The sequence below is a fragment of the Protopterus annectens genome, chromosome 6.part0 (assembly GCF_019279795.1).
Source record: "Protopterus annectens isolate FY-2018-M chromosome 6.part0, PAN1.0, whole genome shotgun sequence".
Taxonomy (NCBI): Eukaryota; Metazoa; Chordata; order Ceratodontiformes; family Protopteridae; genus Protopterus; species Protopterus annectens.
Genome location: NC_056737.1, coordinates 1,360,335,843 through 1,360,351,793, shown reverse-complemented (window position 1 = coordinate 1,360,351,793; position 15,951 = coordinate 1,360,335,843). Strand labels below are relative to the sequence as shown.

Genomic DNA, 15,951 nt, shown 5'->3' with positions numbered 1-15,951 from the left:
AAGCTGTAACAGTCATAGTCTATACCTTATCACAGTTTCCCTAGCAATGGTGCATATGCATTGTATACATTATGTTAAGCTGTAACAGTCATAGTCTACACCTTATCACAGTTTCCGTAGCAATGGTGCATATGCATTGTATACATTATGCTAAGGTGTAACAGTCACAGTCTACACCTTATTACAGCTTCCCTATCAATGGTGCATATGCATTGTATACATTATGTTAAGGTGTAACAGTCATAGTCTACACCTTATCACAGCTTCCCTATCAATGGTGCATATGCATTGTATACATTATGTTAAGGTGTAACAATCACACTCTATACCTTATCACAGCTTCCCTATCAATGGTGCATATGCATTGTATACGTTATTTTAAGGTGTTAACAGTCATGGTCCACTTCTTATCACAGCTTCCCTATCAATGGTACATACAAATTGTATATGTTATGCTAAGGTCTAACAGTCATGGTCCACATCTTTTCACAACTTTCCTAGCAATGATGTATACACATTTTATATAGTATGTTGCAGTGTAATAGCCATGGTCCACACCTTATCACAGCTTCCCTATCAATGGTACATACACATTGTACACATTAGGTTAAAGTGTAATGTTCAGTGTCCACACTTTATAACACTTTCCTATCAAAGGTACATACACATTGTACACATTATGCTAAGATGTAACGGTCAGGGTCCACATCTTATCACAATTTTCCTATCAAGTGTATACACATCCTATACAGTATATTACAGTGTAACAGTCATAGTCCTTCACTTTCCTCTTTTCCACATATATCCCATCAAACTAATCATTTTAACAAAAACAACACATTCAAGCTAAAACTTGACTACATTATTTTCAAGGGTATTATATTCTTTCAGCCTTATATTTCACACCTTGACTGCCTGATAAGGCTCCTTAAATATTTACAAATTTCATACAAAACATTACCCTTTTCCAAACATGTAACATCACCACATGATACGACAAAATAGTTCTGAATACTTTATTTACTTACTTATCTAAACATGATCAGCAACAGCGGATACCAAAGTCGACCTCCATGAAATATTACTCTGTTTCTCTCAACCAGTACTAAGAAACCAATCTTCAGCACTAAGTCATCAAGTCATAACCGTACAACATCATCCGTCTCTGCTTCAGCCACCAAATGTTCCACATTAAGGCCACAACCAAAAATCAAACAAAGCAAACTAATTTAAAACAAAAAGCATTCTCCAAAAAATCAGACAACTATGTGTCTGAATGCTGAACAAAGACATCTAGAACAAAAAAGAAGTCAAAGTGAACCTTACACAGAGCCCCAACCAAGCTGCTCAGTATATTTAATACACCCCCCAAATTATTTCTCCTTAACACCAAAGCATCACACTTAAGTCATCCAAACAATATATGTCTACCAATTCATATCTCCAAGAAGTTAAAATATCCTCCACAGTACCATCCAAACCCAAGTTTATACTCCATCACTTTCTAAGCCCTTAAATTAAGTGCTAAGAACCCAATTCAATCACCACTGTGATCCACAAAATACAAATACGTGCCCAGTAAAATTCTAAAATTTTCTATCTTTTCAATTGAATGGTAACCTGAGAACACAGAACCTAGTAGATGATAAATCCAAGATAAAAGTATCTGCAAGGGCATGAGCCAAAATCCATGAAGGCAGAATATGATCAGCTTGGGATGATAAGTTACTTTGTTGGAGAAGAGAAGACATGGAAATGGATACTGTTCTGGGTAAAGACAGGACAGAAAGCAAATAATTTGAAGTCCCTTGTGTACAGAAACTCCAAACAGAAGCCAGCTTTTGAAAGCCAACAGCTCCATGAGCCAGTAACATCAAACAGACAGGCAGGCCAGAGAGACTGTAAACAGTTCTGTCTGTAGTTGCTTTGTTAAATCTTTTTTGGCCATGGTAGCTGTTATAACATACTGCTATTAAAGAACTTTAACAAAGGTTACACTTACAGTATCTCATATTCTCAAATTGCTGGAACTTAGAAAAATATCATAGTACCACTTATTGAGATATGCATAAATATGGGAACCTCAGCCTAAACTGCAGCAATGTAAACTATGTAGCCATTTTATTATATCTCCTTTTGTTGTTGGCCTGGGTTGATTATCAAATAGACATGGTCTCCAAATATCCTTTTTTTCCTTCCATTTTGATGACCTACACATCTCATTTAAAGCCATAGGATGTCTCCCTTTAACAGAAGGGAGCTACTTTGTTGGCATTCTGTCTTAGAGTTAGTGAACAGGAAGGGACGGTCAAAGCACAAATGTAAGTTCCATGAAAAATGAAACATGTTAACATTCTCTATAAAAGATAATCAATGTTGCTGTAATATCCCAATGCAATGAGTAAACATGGGAAAAAAAAGGTATATGAATGGACAGATAGATGGATCAACTTAGTAAAATTAAGAAAACGTGCAAGAAGGCAACACTAACAGTGCCAAAAGAATTATACAAACGAGTACAGTTAGAACCAGAATAAAGTATCACTACCTGTCACATTTATTCAAAAAGTTAAAATCACATTAATAGGCTACATTAGCACAAAGCAAATGAACAGGCTTAACTAGAAATAATCAATTCTATCTAAACAGATAAAAGTAGCAAGCACAAAAAATGCAGTTCTACTGTATGTTAAAAAAAGAAAGTGCAGATATATCAATTAACCACAGACAGGCAGAGTATAGACTAACACCTGAACTGCTTAGGCTCTACAAGATCTGCCTTCATTGACAGGTTTTAGCACCAGTGATTATATACATCCCTGGCAATGGATATGGGTATCAAGGTGCTGGATGTGGAGCAAGAGGTGGTCCAGGTGTTGGCTGGCTCAGGGATTTGTGGGGTGGGCTGAGATGTGCAATATGCAGGAGGATCAGAAAGTTTGGATAGGAGACAAAGAACTCAGAAGTTGATGTAGGAGATCAGAGTAGGAGGTGGGAATGCCATGGAAGATGGAAGGATGAACAGACAGCTAGTAGGGTCAAGCAGAAGTGGTGCATGTGCAGAGGTGGCAGAGGGTAGGACTGAGTCTAACAGCAAGATCCACATAATTTAGAATGATGAGTAGTCGGGGATAAACTGGAACAGCAGAGAATGTCAATGCAGAGGGCTATGGCTAAACCCCAGTAATGAGCAGTTTCATGTAAACCAGGGTTTGATTTTCTCAACCTCCACATATCTACTGTATAGCTCTGAGCAAGTCATTTCCAGGTTACACCCGAAAAGGGACATGTTTAGTGGGTTATCTGGTTAACAAGTATATAAAACAAAGTTAAAAAACTAAATGGAGTGAGAAGCAAATAACTGATGGAAGATGATGTGGGGTATTAAGGGAGTCAGTTGAGAGGAAGGCTCAGCTGAAGAAGCAGAAAACAGGGTGAGTGAGGTAAGAAATGGTGAAGGCAGGCAGAAGAAGGAGGAAGGTAGTATAGAGGATTCCAGAGACATTTGCAAAAAGCTAGGTGCCAATATAGGAATATGATGAGGCAAGAATACAAGAGCTCCAGAGAAGAGGGGCAGCAGAAAAGGGAGAAAGTAAGTAAAAAAGGATGGTAAGATGAGTCAGGAGGAAGGGAAACAAACAGCATGGAACAGTAATTAACCAGGATGCAGCAATGGGATGTAAGACCGGATAAGTGTAGAAGATCCAGCACTGTACAGCTGCGTACTGTGCTTGTGTCCTGGGGAGGAAAGCACATGATCTTAGGAACTTGATCAGCAATATGCAGTGCGGATTCCTCACCGCATGTGCAAACAAAAGACTTTTTGACTTCTGAATTACATAGCCTGTCAACCACAAATCTAAATGAACAAGAATATTATTTTCTTGGTCAACATTTTTAACGGTATCCTTTATAACGTGTAAGCAAATTAAGCTATCCTCAGGCAGGTGTGATCCATTCTGATGCATTCTACTTTGTCCCATATTTATGGGACTTTCAGAACTCACAATCAAATGTTTCAGATCTACAATAAGCACACTCTGTACAGTGTGGCAGCTTGTCCCAGAATGCCAGCTACACATCCATTAAAGACTGCGATGACAGAGAGATTAGACAGTCAATTAGGGTGTTAAAATTAGATAATTCATCAAACACATCAAGTTGCCACTACAGTTATTTCTTAGGTTCCTATAAAGTATCAGCTCACTATCAAGCAGCAAAATTGAAGGGAGAACCAGTTTGAAATAAACTAGGCAAAAGACACCCCACAAAATGAGATTTATCACAAGTCCTGGGACAGCCAGACCAGACCAGGTGGAAGCTCAAACTCAGTTAATGTCCTACTGTATCTGTAGCAGGGGAAGAAACCCAAATGAAGATAAAACTCTTAGTAATGTGTTCCCTGGGGAGTTCATTTAACTTGTTGTTGATTCAAGCATTAATATCACCACCAAGTCAATGTGAAGATCTATGGAATTTAACAAAACTGTCCCCAGTAGGCAGGTAGATGTCATATGGGCAGAAATCTGGAATGCTTACTTTCTACAGGATAGCATTAAACAACAATGCCTTAGAATAGACTGAAAGAGCACAGATCCTGTATAAAAGTTGAAGACTGTAATTCAACTCCCAAGATACCTTACTGAGACAAAGATGTCCCTTGTCACAGTGAGCTTCCCCTTAGGCACTGGACAGTCAGCCCAACGTGGAGGTGACAAGTCAGGGGAAGTGAAGACCAAACATTGTTTGTCACCCCCCAACAAGCCCACTTAAAGCCCAGCTACTGAAAAGCAAATAAACTGACAGCAACCACATGGGCAAGTCAAATGTACAGAGAGTAGCCATGAGGTTCCTCTTATAGCAGACATCCATTTCAAAAACTAATACTGACTGCAAAATTAAGAAATAAGCCCCACAAAAAATGAAACTGCAGGTAATCACACAAGTTCTTAAACAATCAAAGTCCAGGAAAAAATGAAACATTAAAAACCCGCGGTGGTGGTGCTGTGGTAGGGTTGTCGCCTCACAGTAAGACGCTGTCCAGTTTGATTCTCAGCTAGAGCGTCTTCTGCGTGAAGACATGCGTGAATGGGCGTACCTTCGTTGAAGGTTGTGCGTCAGGGCTGGTAACGCGACACGTAAAAATCAACTGCCGATCATTAGCGGACCGGAGTTCCGCTGTGGCGACCCCTAACCGGGAAAAGCCGAAAGACACAAACAAACTGCAATAATTTTAATAGTAGACAGACGGAAAGCAAAATAAAATTTCCTACAGCCCTGAACCTTCATATAATATAGTTGACCTATCTACAGTACTGGGAAAGAAACTCTTTCTAATATTCAGACAAAAAGTCCACAAACTTTAAAATGTAAAAATCCAATTACTAATAAAAACAGGTAAAGATATTGAAAACATCAATACAGTGATCATAACTTTAGTATGCACTTCTCAAAAACACAAACAAAATGAATTTAAAATTACATTAAACTTGGCTTCAAAGTGTAAGAGGCAAAGGATAGAAATTTTGTTTTCAGATATTTATTTAAGGGAACATTAGTTAAAACTTTAACTTATATAGCCCGATATGGACTTTTCAGCCCTAGCACAGTCACTCTGTGGATGGAAATGATACACGAGGTTGGCAAAGTGCCATGGTCCTATCCTGAGTTATTAAAATCATATTAGCACTTATATTTAATTATACACATCACACATATGCAGGAGCTATGCTTCTCCCATGCATGTCACATCTCTTTTTCATCATAATCATCCTCCTACGTTTACTGCATGATCCATGCACTCCAGGTAATACATGTACATCAGAGCTGTGCACGCAAATCATTCAACCAACTGCCCATCGCCTGTCTCCTACTGCTGCAAGCTGTTATCAATGTCCAGTAGTGCTGTTGTTTTTCTTGGAGAAAGAACACCTATGGCCCTGTCAGTGAACATATGGCAGTCACTGATGGAACCTCTCCTATTCATCAGACGACAAAAACAAGATGCAAAACTATTAAACTAGGCTACATACTGGACAAAGTTAATCTATTTATTCGAGAAATATGAAAAAAGAAGATGAGTCAATTGAAAAACAATACTGTACTAAAGAAATTTTAAATTATTTCATGTGATTTAGATTTTATGTAAAACTGTACTTTTGAATATAATTGTTGTACTTGTTTGTTAATTGTTGAAATTCAATAAAAAAGCATCACATATGTTGCTTTGTGATAAAGTAGCCACTACTGTAAAAGTGTAACTTTGCTTCAGGGTGATGACAATAAAATCCAAGTGAGGAATGCATGAGCTGAAAGTCTTACCTCAAAGATAAACTTTGAACTGCCGAAGTTTGTCTTCTGTTTCTGCCAGAAATTGTCGGGCTTGATAATGAGTGCAACGTGGATTTCAGCAGGGAAGGCTTCCTGAAGAGTCTTCAGTAGTGGTTTAATCAAGTCCCACTTGGATCCTCGCATATCGATGATGACAGTGAATCCCCGTTTACAGACGTCTTCACTGTTGAGACAAAGTAAGCAGTTAGCTCTGCTGACCTAAACATGGCATTACATGAAATGTGGATGTTACAAACTGAATGCTAGTTGTTTACCATAATTTCCAATGTATAGTACCTAAGTCATTACCACTGCTAACAAATTAAATCCATAATACACTTAGCAAATATGAAACTTGGCTGTTCAAGACAGGGGATGGGCAAATACCAGTACAAAAGACAATCCATTTTCTAGAAAATGAATTTACAACCATATGTTCATTTTCACCCCAGCGAGTAATGTATAAGGCTATTATTATCTGGCTGTGTTTTCTATTGCAATTTTGCTACAGCTTAGGTACTAGATTATTTCAGAAACATTTTGTAAAGTGTTGTGTTTCAATTACACTAAATAAAGAGCTGGTGGTGAGATATAAACCACCCATACAGACCACCAAGATCATAATCCTGTCCATCTTTACTAAGTTTTAGTGTAACTGCAGGACATTCAGTGACAGGACTCATGTACTTCTGCTAGTGTTGGTGGCTGTAGTCCAGCCACCAAATGAAGTGCCTACACAGTACCCAAATACTGCAGAACAGTTAGAGCGGAAGAGGAATGCAAAGTGCTTACTCATTGTGATGTGGGTTCACCAGTGAAAGGATGTGCTTCTTGTGTGTGTGTGTGTGTGTGTGTGTGTGTGTGTGTGTGTGTGTGTGTGTGTGTGTGTGCGTGCGTGCGTGTGTGTGTGTGTGTGTGTGTGTGTGTGTGTGTGTGTGTGTGTGTGTGTGTGCGCGTGTGTGGGTGGGTGTGGGTGTGTGTGTGTGTGTGTGTGTGTGTGTGTGTGTGTGTGTGTGTGTGTGTGTGTGCGGTGTGTGTGTGTGTGTGTGTGTGTGTGTGTGTGGGTGTGTGTGTGGGTGTGTGTGTGTTGTGTGTGTGTGTGTGTGTGTCTATTAATACCACTGCAGGCAGTATAGAATGAGAAATTGCTTCTTTTTAGAAGCAGTTCACCTTAATGAGGAACAATCTGCTCAGTTATTTCAGTGGCTCCTCTTACTGAGTGCACTTTTCATCTAGTATTAGAGACTGTGCCATAATAGATGGGAGGAAGCAGTCCTATAAAAGCAACAAAGACCATCTCTCTCTTTTTTATGATTGTACAGTCTCGGAGTTGGTATATATAGGTAGCAGAAGGTGAGAGAAATGTTCCCCATGGGAGTGCAGACCACTGCTTTAGCAACACCTAAGCTGGATAGGTGTATCACATACCTGAAGTGGCTGCACTGGTTCATACAGCATCAGGTAGGGACCCTTGTCCTCAACCTGACAATAGGAGATGTTGTGAGAATATGCATACCTCATCTTCCAACCATGTAGCTATAGTAGTTCTGCAGGCAGCCTAGAAGTAAGCCTCTCCAAGGGACCAGAAAGTTGACATGCTCCTTACCACCAAGCTATCAACATGGGGTGGGGGGGGTGGGGGGACTGATGAGCTGACAGGACTTTCAGAGCATGAACAAATGGGCCATAGGGTTATCACCCAGTCTGGAAATGGTTGTCTTCTGCACCAGTGGAGCAAATGGGCTGACATGGTGCAGGTAATGAAGCCATCAGGCAGGGGCCCTTGGAGAGAGAAGAGTTAAAAAAATGAGGATTTTTTTCAATATGAAATGCAAATGCATGAAATAATGAATTAAATGCACAAAATCTGTATCAAATGCAGCACACATATGAAAAATAATACCAGTTGGCAAGTCATGCCACTATACAGTAACTACATTTACCAGGAAGCCAGCAGAACATATTACTATTAATTAACAGCATTACCATTATATATGTGAATAATAAATACGCTTGATATGCTTCTCCTCTATAATTAACTGCTTCTGTCTTTCATAGATATGTGCACTACAATTACTGATATTGTATTCTAAGTTGCATGCAGATGTTATCAGTGTTGTACTCTGTACACTGTACTGTTTGCATTGTGAAGTTCTATTCCCCAGGCCCTAGTGAAAGTAACTTCTGCCCTACTGAATAGCGCAGTCAATAAAGCATGCACAAATAAATAAATACATACATAAACAAATAAAAGACTTCTATTTCTTTTGAAAACAAAACAGAGTAAAAGAACATAAAACTATCCACAGCTGCATTATTTATAAATAAATGCTCTGTGTTCATTCAACAAATCATTCCTTATTTAATACAGACAGTAGCGATGTCCCTTGTGTGAAAAAATAAATAAAACAACAGAAGCTAAACCATTTATGAGGGATGTCTCTATAAAAATAGAGAACATCAGCAATAAAAATTTTAACAAGTGAATTACAAGAGCACAATGCATGACAAATGTGAAACCATACGAGCTAATTCACAAAATCCCTCTCAATTAATTAATCTGCCAAAAAATGCTAACGTAAGGCACAGCCTATCTGTCATATCGAGTCACTCTTAGTTTTGAGGGTTCATGGAGTGTTATGTTAGTATGGCCTATGATCATTACGGTAAAAGGGGAGCCTGATGGTCATAGGTTCTTTCTAGGCCATTGATCTGTTACAGATTTTAAGAAGCCTAGTCTTACATTACCATGCTAGTTTTTAGTCCTTATATCTTGCATAAGAATAACCCAGAGACGGGTTAAACAAGGATATGTTGAGACATTTACATGTCTTCCCAATGCTTGAGGGACAGAGGTACTAAATCAGGGATGAACTGGCTGGTAACCATCCATTTGTCCAAATTATGTTTGAATACATTACGACAAGTACTCTAACTTTATGTGGAGTGGAAGACAGTTCCATAAAAGCGGCATACCTCTCAACCTGGAAACATCAAAAATCTGGACATTGGCCCATGAAAAGTAGTTACAGCTGGCCAAAAATCGGGATGCTGATTAACATGCAATTTGCATACACAATCACGTGATTCCACCCACTCCAGTAGGATTTTGGGATACCAACATGAAGACTGAAGTCACTAAATAATAATAATAAATAATGGCAGACATTTTTGCAGGCATTTGAATTTCAGATTTAATATCCCTCAGAAAATTCATAATAATGCAAAGCCTGTTATTCTAGACACTATCTGATTTTAGAACAGCAATATTTAAAATCTGTCCCTATTTTTGGACCTTTGTCCCAACATTATTTTTGGCTTTGTCCAGATTTCCTACTCTGAGAGACTGAGAGTGAACAGTATAGTTGATGAACATCATAGAAAAATGTGAGTATTTGTGAGGGCTGCACAAGTATCACGCTGCATGTTTTCATCTTTTACGAACATATCAGTGGTTTCTGAAATCTGTCATCTTTATTTAATGACAATTATATCTTGAATAACATCCTATAAAGTTTTCCAAGCTCCAGTTTGAAAATTGTTATTGTCATTGTGTTTTGTTACCTCATGCATCTAGCCTGCAGGTAATTTTACTAATTCAGTAAACTGATATTCATGCAGTACATATGTGCAGCTCTAAGGGTCAACTCGAGTCTACAATATGGACAGGAGTGCCTCTGTTTTAATATACACCTACTGTTTAATAACCAGAAATTTGTGTGAACACAGTATTGCTGCAATTAGGTACATTAAAACTTGGAATACTCCAGCAAATATCACTTCTCAGTAAGTTGTCAAGTTTACTTTTTTTTTTCTCTGACAGAAGGTGGCGGATTTGTCTATAAAATGATGTGTGTCAAGAAATAATGAAACAAAGAAATACTGTGGTATAAAGGCAGTAATGTTTTATCATTCAGATTCCCCCCAAAAAGCTGCAAAGCCATCTCTATGAACTTGTTTCTTGATTGTGTGATTCTTTACAGCATGCAGTCTTCTAGGGTACACACCTGCCATGAATTAAAGAGAGTCTGATTAACCCCAAACAATGTTCAGATGTCCTAGTATGATTTTCCTGACATTTACTCAGATACCTGCTACAGCAAAAGCCATGGTTCACAGAGAGCTTACAAAGCATCAAAGGGATCTCATTGTTGAAAGGTATGTCAGGAGAAGGGTACAAACAAATTTCCACAGCATTGGATATACCACGGAACACAGTGAAGACAGTCATCAAAAAGTGAAGAAAATATGGGACAACAGTGACGTTGCAAAGAACTGGACATCGCTCCAAAATTGATGAAAAGATGAGACAAAAACTGATCAGGGAGGCTGCCAAGAGACCTACAGCAACACTGAAGGAACTGCAGGAATTTCTGGCAAGTACTGGTTGTGTACTACATGAGACAACAATCTCCCGTATTATTATTATTTATTTATTTCCAGTTTGATGATCAGGGAGGTCAACTGGGCTCAAGGAGCCCGTTTTCAGTGGAGGCCTGGGGAGAAAAGCTCCATATTACATAGTAAAACTAAGCAAAGCATAATAGCAAAATTGAAGAACATACATTACACATCAGATTACAGACAAGTTGTACATTGTTATATAGCATCTAAAATTTGTATGATGGCAGTAAAGAAAAGTCTTCCCAGAAAGGGAAGAATAGAAGGTGGAAAGTAAATTATTTACAATGTATACATTCATGATATTGACGTATTCAGAGAGAGGCAGTTGTATAATAGAAAAAGTTGGAGAACATACATTTCCAATTAGAGACAAGTTGTTGTTCTTTGTTACATAGCATCTAAAATTGTATGATGGCAGTATTGAGAATCATTCCCAGAAGGGGAGAATAAAAGGCAAAAAGTAAACTATTTACAATATATACATTCAAGATATTGATGTTAGATTACATTATATTCAGAATGAGGCAGTTGTTCAGGAAATCAGTGTGGAGTAGAATTACTTATAGTTGATCAGTATGAAGTAGACCTACTAGTAGGTTAGGTAGAGAGAATGCAATTGCATTTCCAATTACAGGAGAGGTAGGAATGGAGCTGAGTTTTAAAGTGTTCAAAGTTTTCAGAAATTCTTAGAGAGGGAGGAAGAGAATTCCATTTTTTTGCTAAGGAAAAGGATAGGAGAAGCTGACCAGCGGGACGGTTTGGCTTGTGTACAGAAATTAGATTTTGGTGGGCAGATCTTACAGTTCTATGTGGGATGTATAATGGTAGGATGTTTGTTAGTGCTGGGCATTTAGTTGGTTTAAATATTAGCTTGTGGGCTGTAGTGTGTTGGAGGTAGTCAAGGTAGTTGGGAAGTTCTAGCCAATTTAGCAGGCGGAGAGCAGTACAGTGGTGGGAGGAGTATTTGGATTTGCTGGCAAATTTTGAAATTTTGTTATAACAGATTTCCAGTTTTGAAGAGATAGAGGAAGATAGGTTGGTTAGTAGGGGAGCTTCGTACAATAGTGATGGTAGTAAGTAGGGAGTGGTGAGGGTTTGTCTTGTAGAAGGAGAGAGAAAGTGGATGTTTCTGTACAGCATACCAAGTTTTTGATGTGTTTTCTTAATATTTTGCTGAATATGGTTATTGAATTTTAGTTGTTCATCTATAGTAACCCCAAGAAGTTTAGCAAAAGGAATGACTTCTATGGTGGAGTTGGCATGGCTGATAATTTGGGAAGAGGTTTTGTCGAGAGGGAGGGTTTTTGAGGGAGAGAATAGAAGAATTTTGGATTTGTTGGCATTTAGAGAGAGGTGGTTTTGAAGCATCCAGTTCTCAGTGGTTCAGAAGGCAGTTTGAGTTTTTGTTTGGAGCTCGGGGTGGTTAAAGGCAGAGCAGACTAAAGATGAGTCATCTGCATAGTGTACAATCTTAGTGTTAGAAATGGCTGCATGTACGTCATTGATAAATATATTAAACAGCATTGGACCGAGTATTGATCCCTGGGGTACCCCAGTGGGGGTAGGTAGGAAGGTTGAGGTGCCATTTCTCCATTTCACGGCCTGAAATCTGTCAGACAGGCAGCTTTTAAACCAGGATAGGGTTCTCTATTCTCCATATGTCTGGGCTATGGAGTAGGGTTGCAAGACGGAAGCCTTTTCTTACACAGAAAAACATCCCGGCCAGGCTAAAATTTGCAAAACAGTACATTAAGTCTCCCAAAAGCATGAGGGAAAATGTGTTATGGTCTGATGAGACCAAGTTTGAACTTTTTGGCACAATTCCAAAAGGTACGTTTTGCGCAAAAACAACACTTCACATCACCAAAAGAACACTAGCCCCATGGTGAAGCATGATGGTGGCGGTATCATGCTTTGGGGTTGTATTTCTTCAGCTGGAACTGGGGCTTTAGTCAAGGTGTAAGGAAATATGATAATTTCTAAATACCTGTCACTTTTGCCCCAAAACATTCAGGTACCTGCTAGAAAGCTGAAGATGCAGAGGAATTTCACTTTTCAACACAACAATGACCCCAAGCATGCATCCAAATCAACAAAAGAATGGCTTCACCAGAAGAAAATTAAAGTTTTGGAATGGCCCAGCCAGAGTCCAGACCTAAATCCAATAGAAAATCTGTGGGGTGACCTGAAAAGGGCTGTGCACAAGAGATGCCCTCACAATCTGACAGATTTGGAGCACTTTTGCAAGGAAGAGTGGGCAAATATTGCCAAGTCAAGATGTGCCATGCCGATAGACTCCTACCGAAAAAAAACTGAATGCGGTAATTAAATCAAAAGGTGCTTCAACAAAGTATTAGTTTAAGGATGTGCACACTTATGCAACTAGCTTGTTGTATGTTTTTTTTATTTTCTATATTTTTCCTATAACAGATTTGTTTGCATAGGTCACATTAAAGGTGGGAAAAGTTTTGAAATGATTTATTGTGGTCTCATTTTTTATATCAGAAAAAAATGGGATTTTAACATATACATATACACTTTATATCCACTGTATGTGTAATTAAGTGTTTCAACTAAATTGCAAAGTCTCTTCCCCCTCATTACATAATTTAGTTACAGTTTGGTCCTGGCCCTTTAAGCTCAATTTCTAGCTGTGTGCCAACTGTATTCAAAGTTCAAACTATACAAAAATCCCATTCACTGCACCTTTATGTGATGCCTGACTACTCCTGTGAGGAAACCACAGAGTGATTGCAAAGGGTGATGGTGGTGGACTTGACTTGGAGCTATAGTGACCACCTTTCCAGATGCCAAAGTAAGTAAGATATTTTACAGAAATGTTTGTACTGTATGTTTATTATAAACCAATACATGACTTATGCTCAAAGACAAGTCAACCTGACACTGTCTGGACTCCAGTACAGTAACTGACCATTTTTAATAATCTGTCTTTTCACACAGTTGCTCATCTGAAGATATAACTGATTTCCTTGACAAGCTGCATGGAGAAGTGATTGGTTATCTGTCTGTGTGTGACATACACAGGAATCTTCACTTCCAAGTAGTAAAAACCCAGAAAATTGACTTAAACAACACAACTTTCTACTGTTACATTTCCAAAGGAAACCTTTTATTCAGGGATTGAGTTTTACAGTAGCAAGCATTGATGGGCAATACATCTTTTGTAGCATCGACATGAATTTTTTGCTCTTCCAGTGACGCCAAACTGTCCCCAAATCTTCCAAAATCAGTCATCAAGTACTTAAGATAATGTTGGATAATTTGTGTTGGTGTCCCTGCTCCTTTAACTAACTGGGTTGGGAGGGTGGCCTAATGGTTACGGTGTTTGCCTTACAAACACAAGGTGCAGGGTTTGAGTCTCACAATGGATAATTGGCTAGGCTTAAAATGGCTCGCAAGGGCAGTTAGCTTAGTACTAACCTATGAAAAGCGTAGCTTAGTACTAACCTATGAAAAGTGTGTTTACAGGGTTTTAGTTCATCGTAAAGTATAATACACTGTCCCTCAGCCCTCTTCTGAATGTTCTGATATAAAAAATAATGTGAACTGAAGGGGCCACTCAGAAATTCATGGCACCCTATTATTTTGCCCTCAAAACCAGTAAATACTGAAGAATTCAGTACAGTTGAGAGGTATGAGAAGCAGTATTCCTTCTGATACATACTTCTCCTTCCCTCATGTTCTTCTATTTATTTTACAAAACAGACTTAAGGGTGAGTATACGTCATACCATTGGGCTTGCTAATGCATAATAGGTGTCACATTATAGGATCTTTTGAAGCTCTACACTTGAGGTAGAGGTCACCTCTCAATAGCATGTATCATTCTGAGAAAAGGGACAATGCTTTGAGACACTCTGCATAGTTTTAGTTTTTGTGATTTAGGCCATTGATTTTTTAGTGAAAAAGCACTGCGGTCATTTCAGTTGTGTTAAGTTTTTGGACACATACACATATACCAAGATTATATACCAAGTTATAAATTATATAAATATATATACAAATATCTAAATATTTAATATATGTATAGATAGATATAAATAAATAAATAAAAATGTATCTGTTTCTGTCGATATATAGATAGATACAGATACACCTATATATATATATATATAGATAGATACAGATACACCTATATATATATGTGTGTGTATATATATATATATATATATATATATATATATATAGATAGATATATATATATATATAGATATATACATATATATATCTGCATATATATTTATATATCTATATGAACATACATACAACATGATGTGCCCTTTGCAATCATTTAATGCTTTCTAATTTGTCAAAATAGGAACAATGTTTTGTGAGTCATGTATGTGCAACTTGACTCTTAAAATACATATATAGACATGCCATGCACACACAACACATGGATGCGCAACTTGACTCTTAAAATACATATAAAGACATGCTGCGCATGCACACATACACACACACAAACACGTGTGCACGCATGCACACACATGCATAATGTAAATATATACATATATGCAACACACACACATACATATATGTGTGTGCTGCGTAGCTGTATATACACAACAGACACACATATGTACATACACACATGTATGCATATGTTCTGTAGATGGATATACATCTATGCAACACACACATACATATGTGTATGTGCATATACGTGTGCATATATACATCTCTCTATATCTATATATATATATATATATCTATATATATATATATATATACACACACATACATACACACACACACACACACACACGTGTGTGTGTGTGTGTGTGTGTGTGTGTGTGTGTGTGGATGTGTGTGAGTGTGTGTGTGTGTATATGTATGTGTATATATATATATATATATATATATATATATATATATATATATATTTATACATATTAATATATGTGATGTCCCCCTTCTGGTCCAGTAATCAAGAAACCTGAAGCCTCGCCACTGACACTGGTGAGGGAAGTTCACTTGGAATAAAAATAAATACACACAGTATTGCCAGATGCAGCTCTCTACACCAAGCACAATTCCCCTTAAGAATACACAGGGAACACACTCAGTCCGGGGACTGGGTTTCCCTCTCTCTCTGTCCAGGCCCACAGTAAGACTCCCCACTGGCACTGCTACAGAGTTGAGTCCTCAGCCGAGTGTCCCAAGCCATGTCCTCCATCACTCTCTCTGTGAACCC

The 15,951-nt window shown here is 38.1% G+C and overlaps 1 protein-coding gene across 3 annotated transcripts in view; it reads right to left on the bottom strand.

Moving 5' to 3' along the window:
- KALRN (kalirin RhoGEF kinase) overlaps positions 1–15,951 on the bottom strand; it is a 4,346,166-nt gene that overhangs the window by 2,850,014 nt on the left and 1,480,201 nt on the right. For all 3 annotated transcript variants that reach the window (XM_044074926.1, XM_044074921.1, XM_044074920.1), the window contains exon 4: positions 6,322–6,514. In XM_044074926.1, coding sequence (XP_043930861.1) covers positions 6,322–6,514 — 193 coding nt within the window. The remainder of the gene's footprint in view (positions 1–6,321; positions 6,515–15,951) is intronic.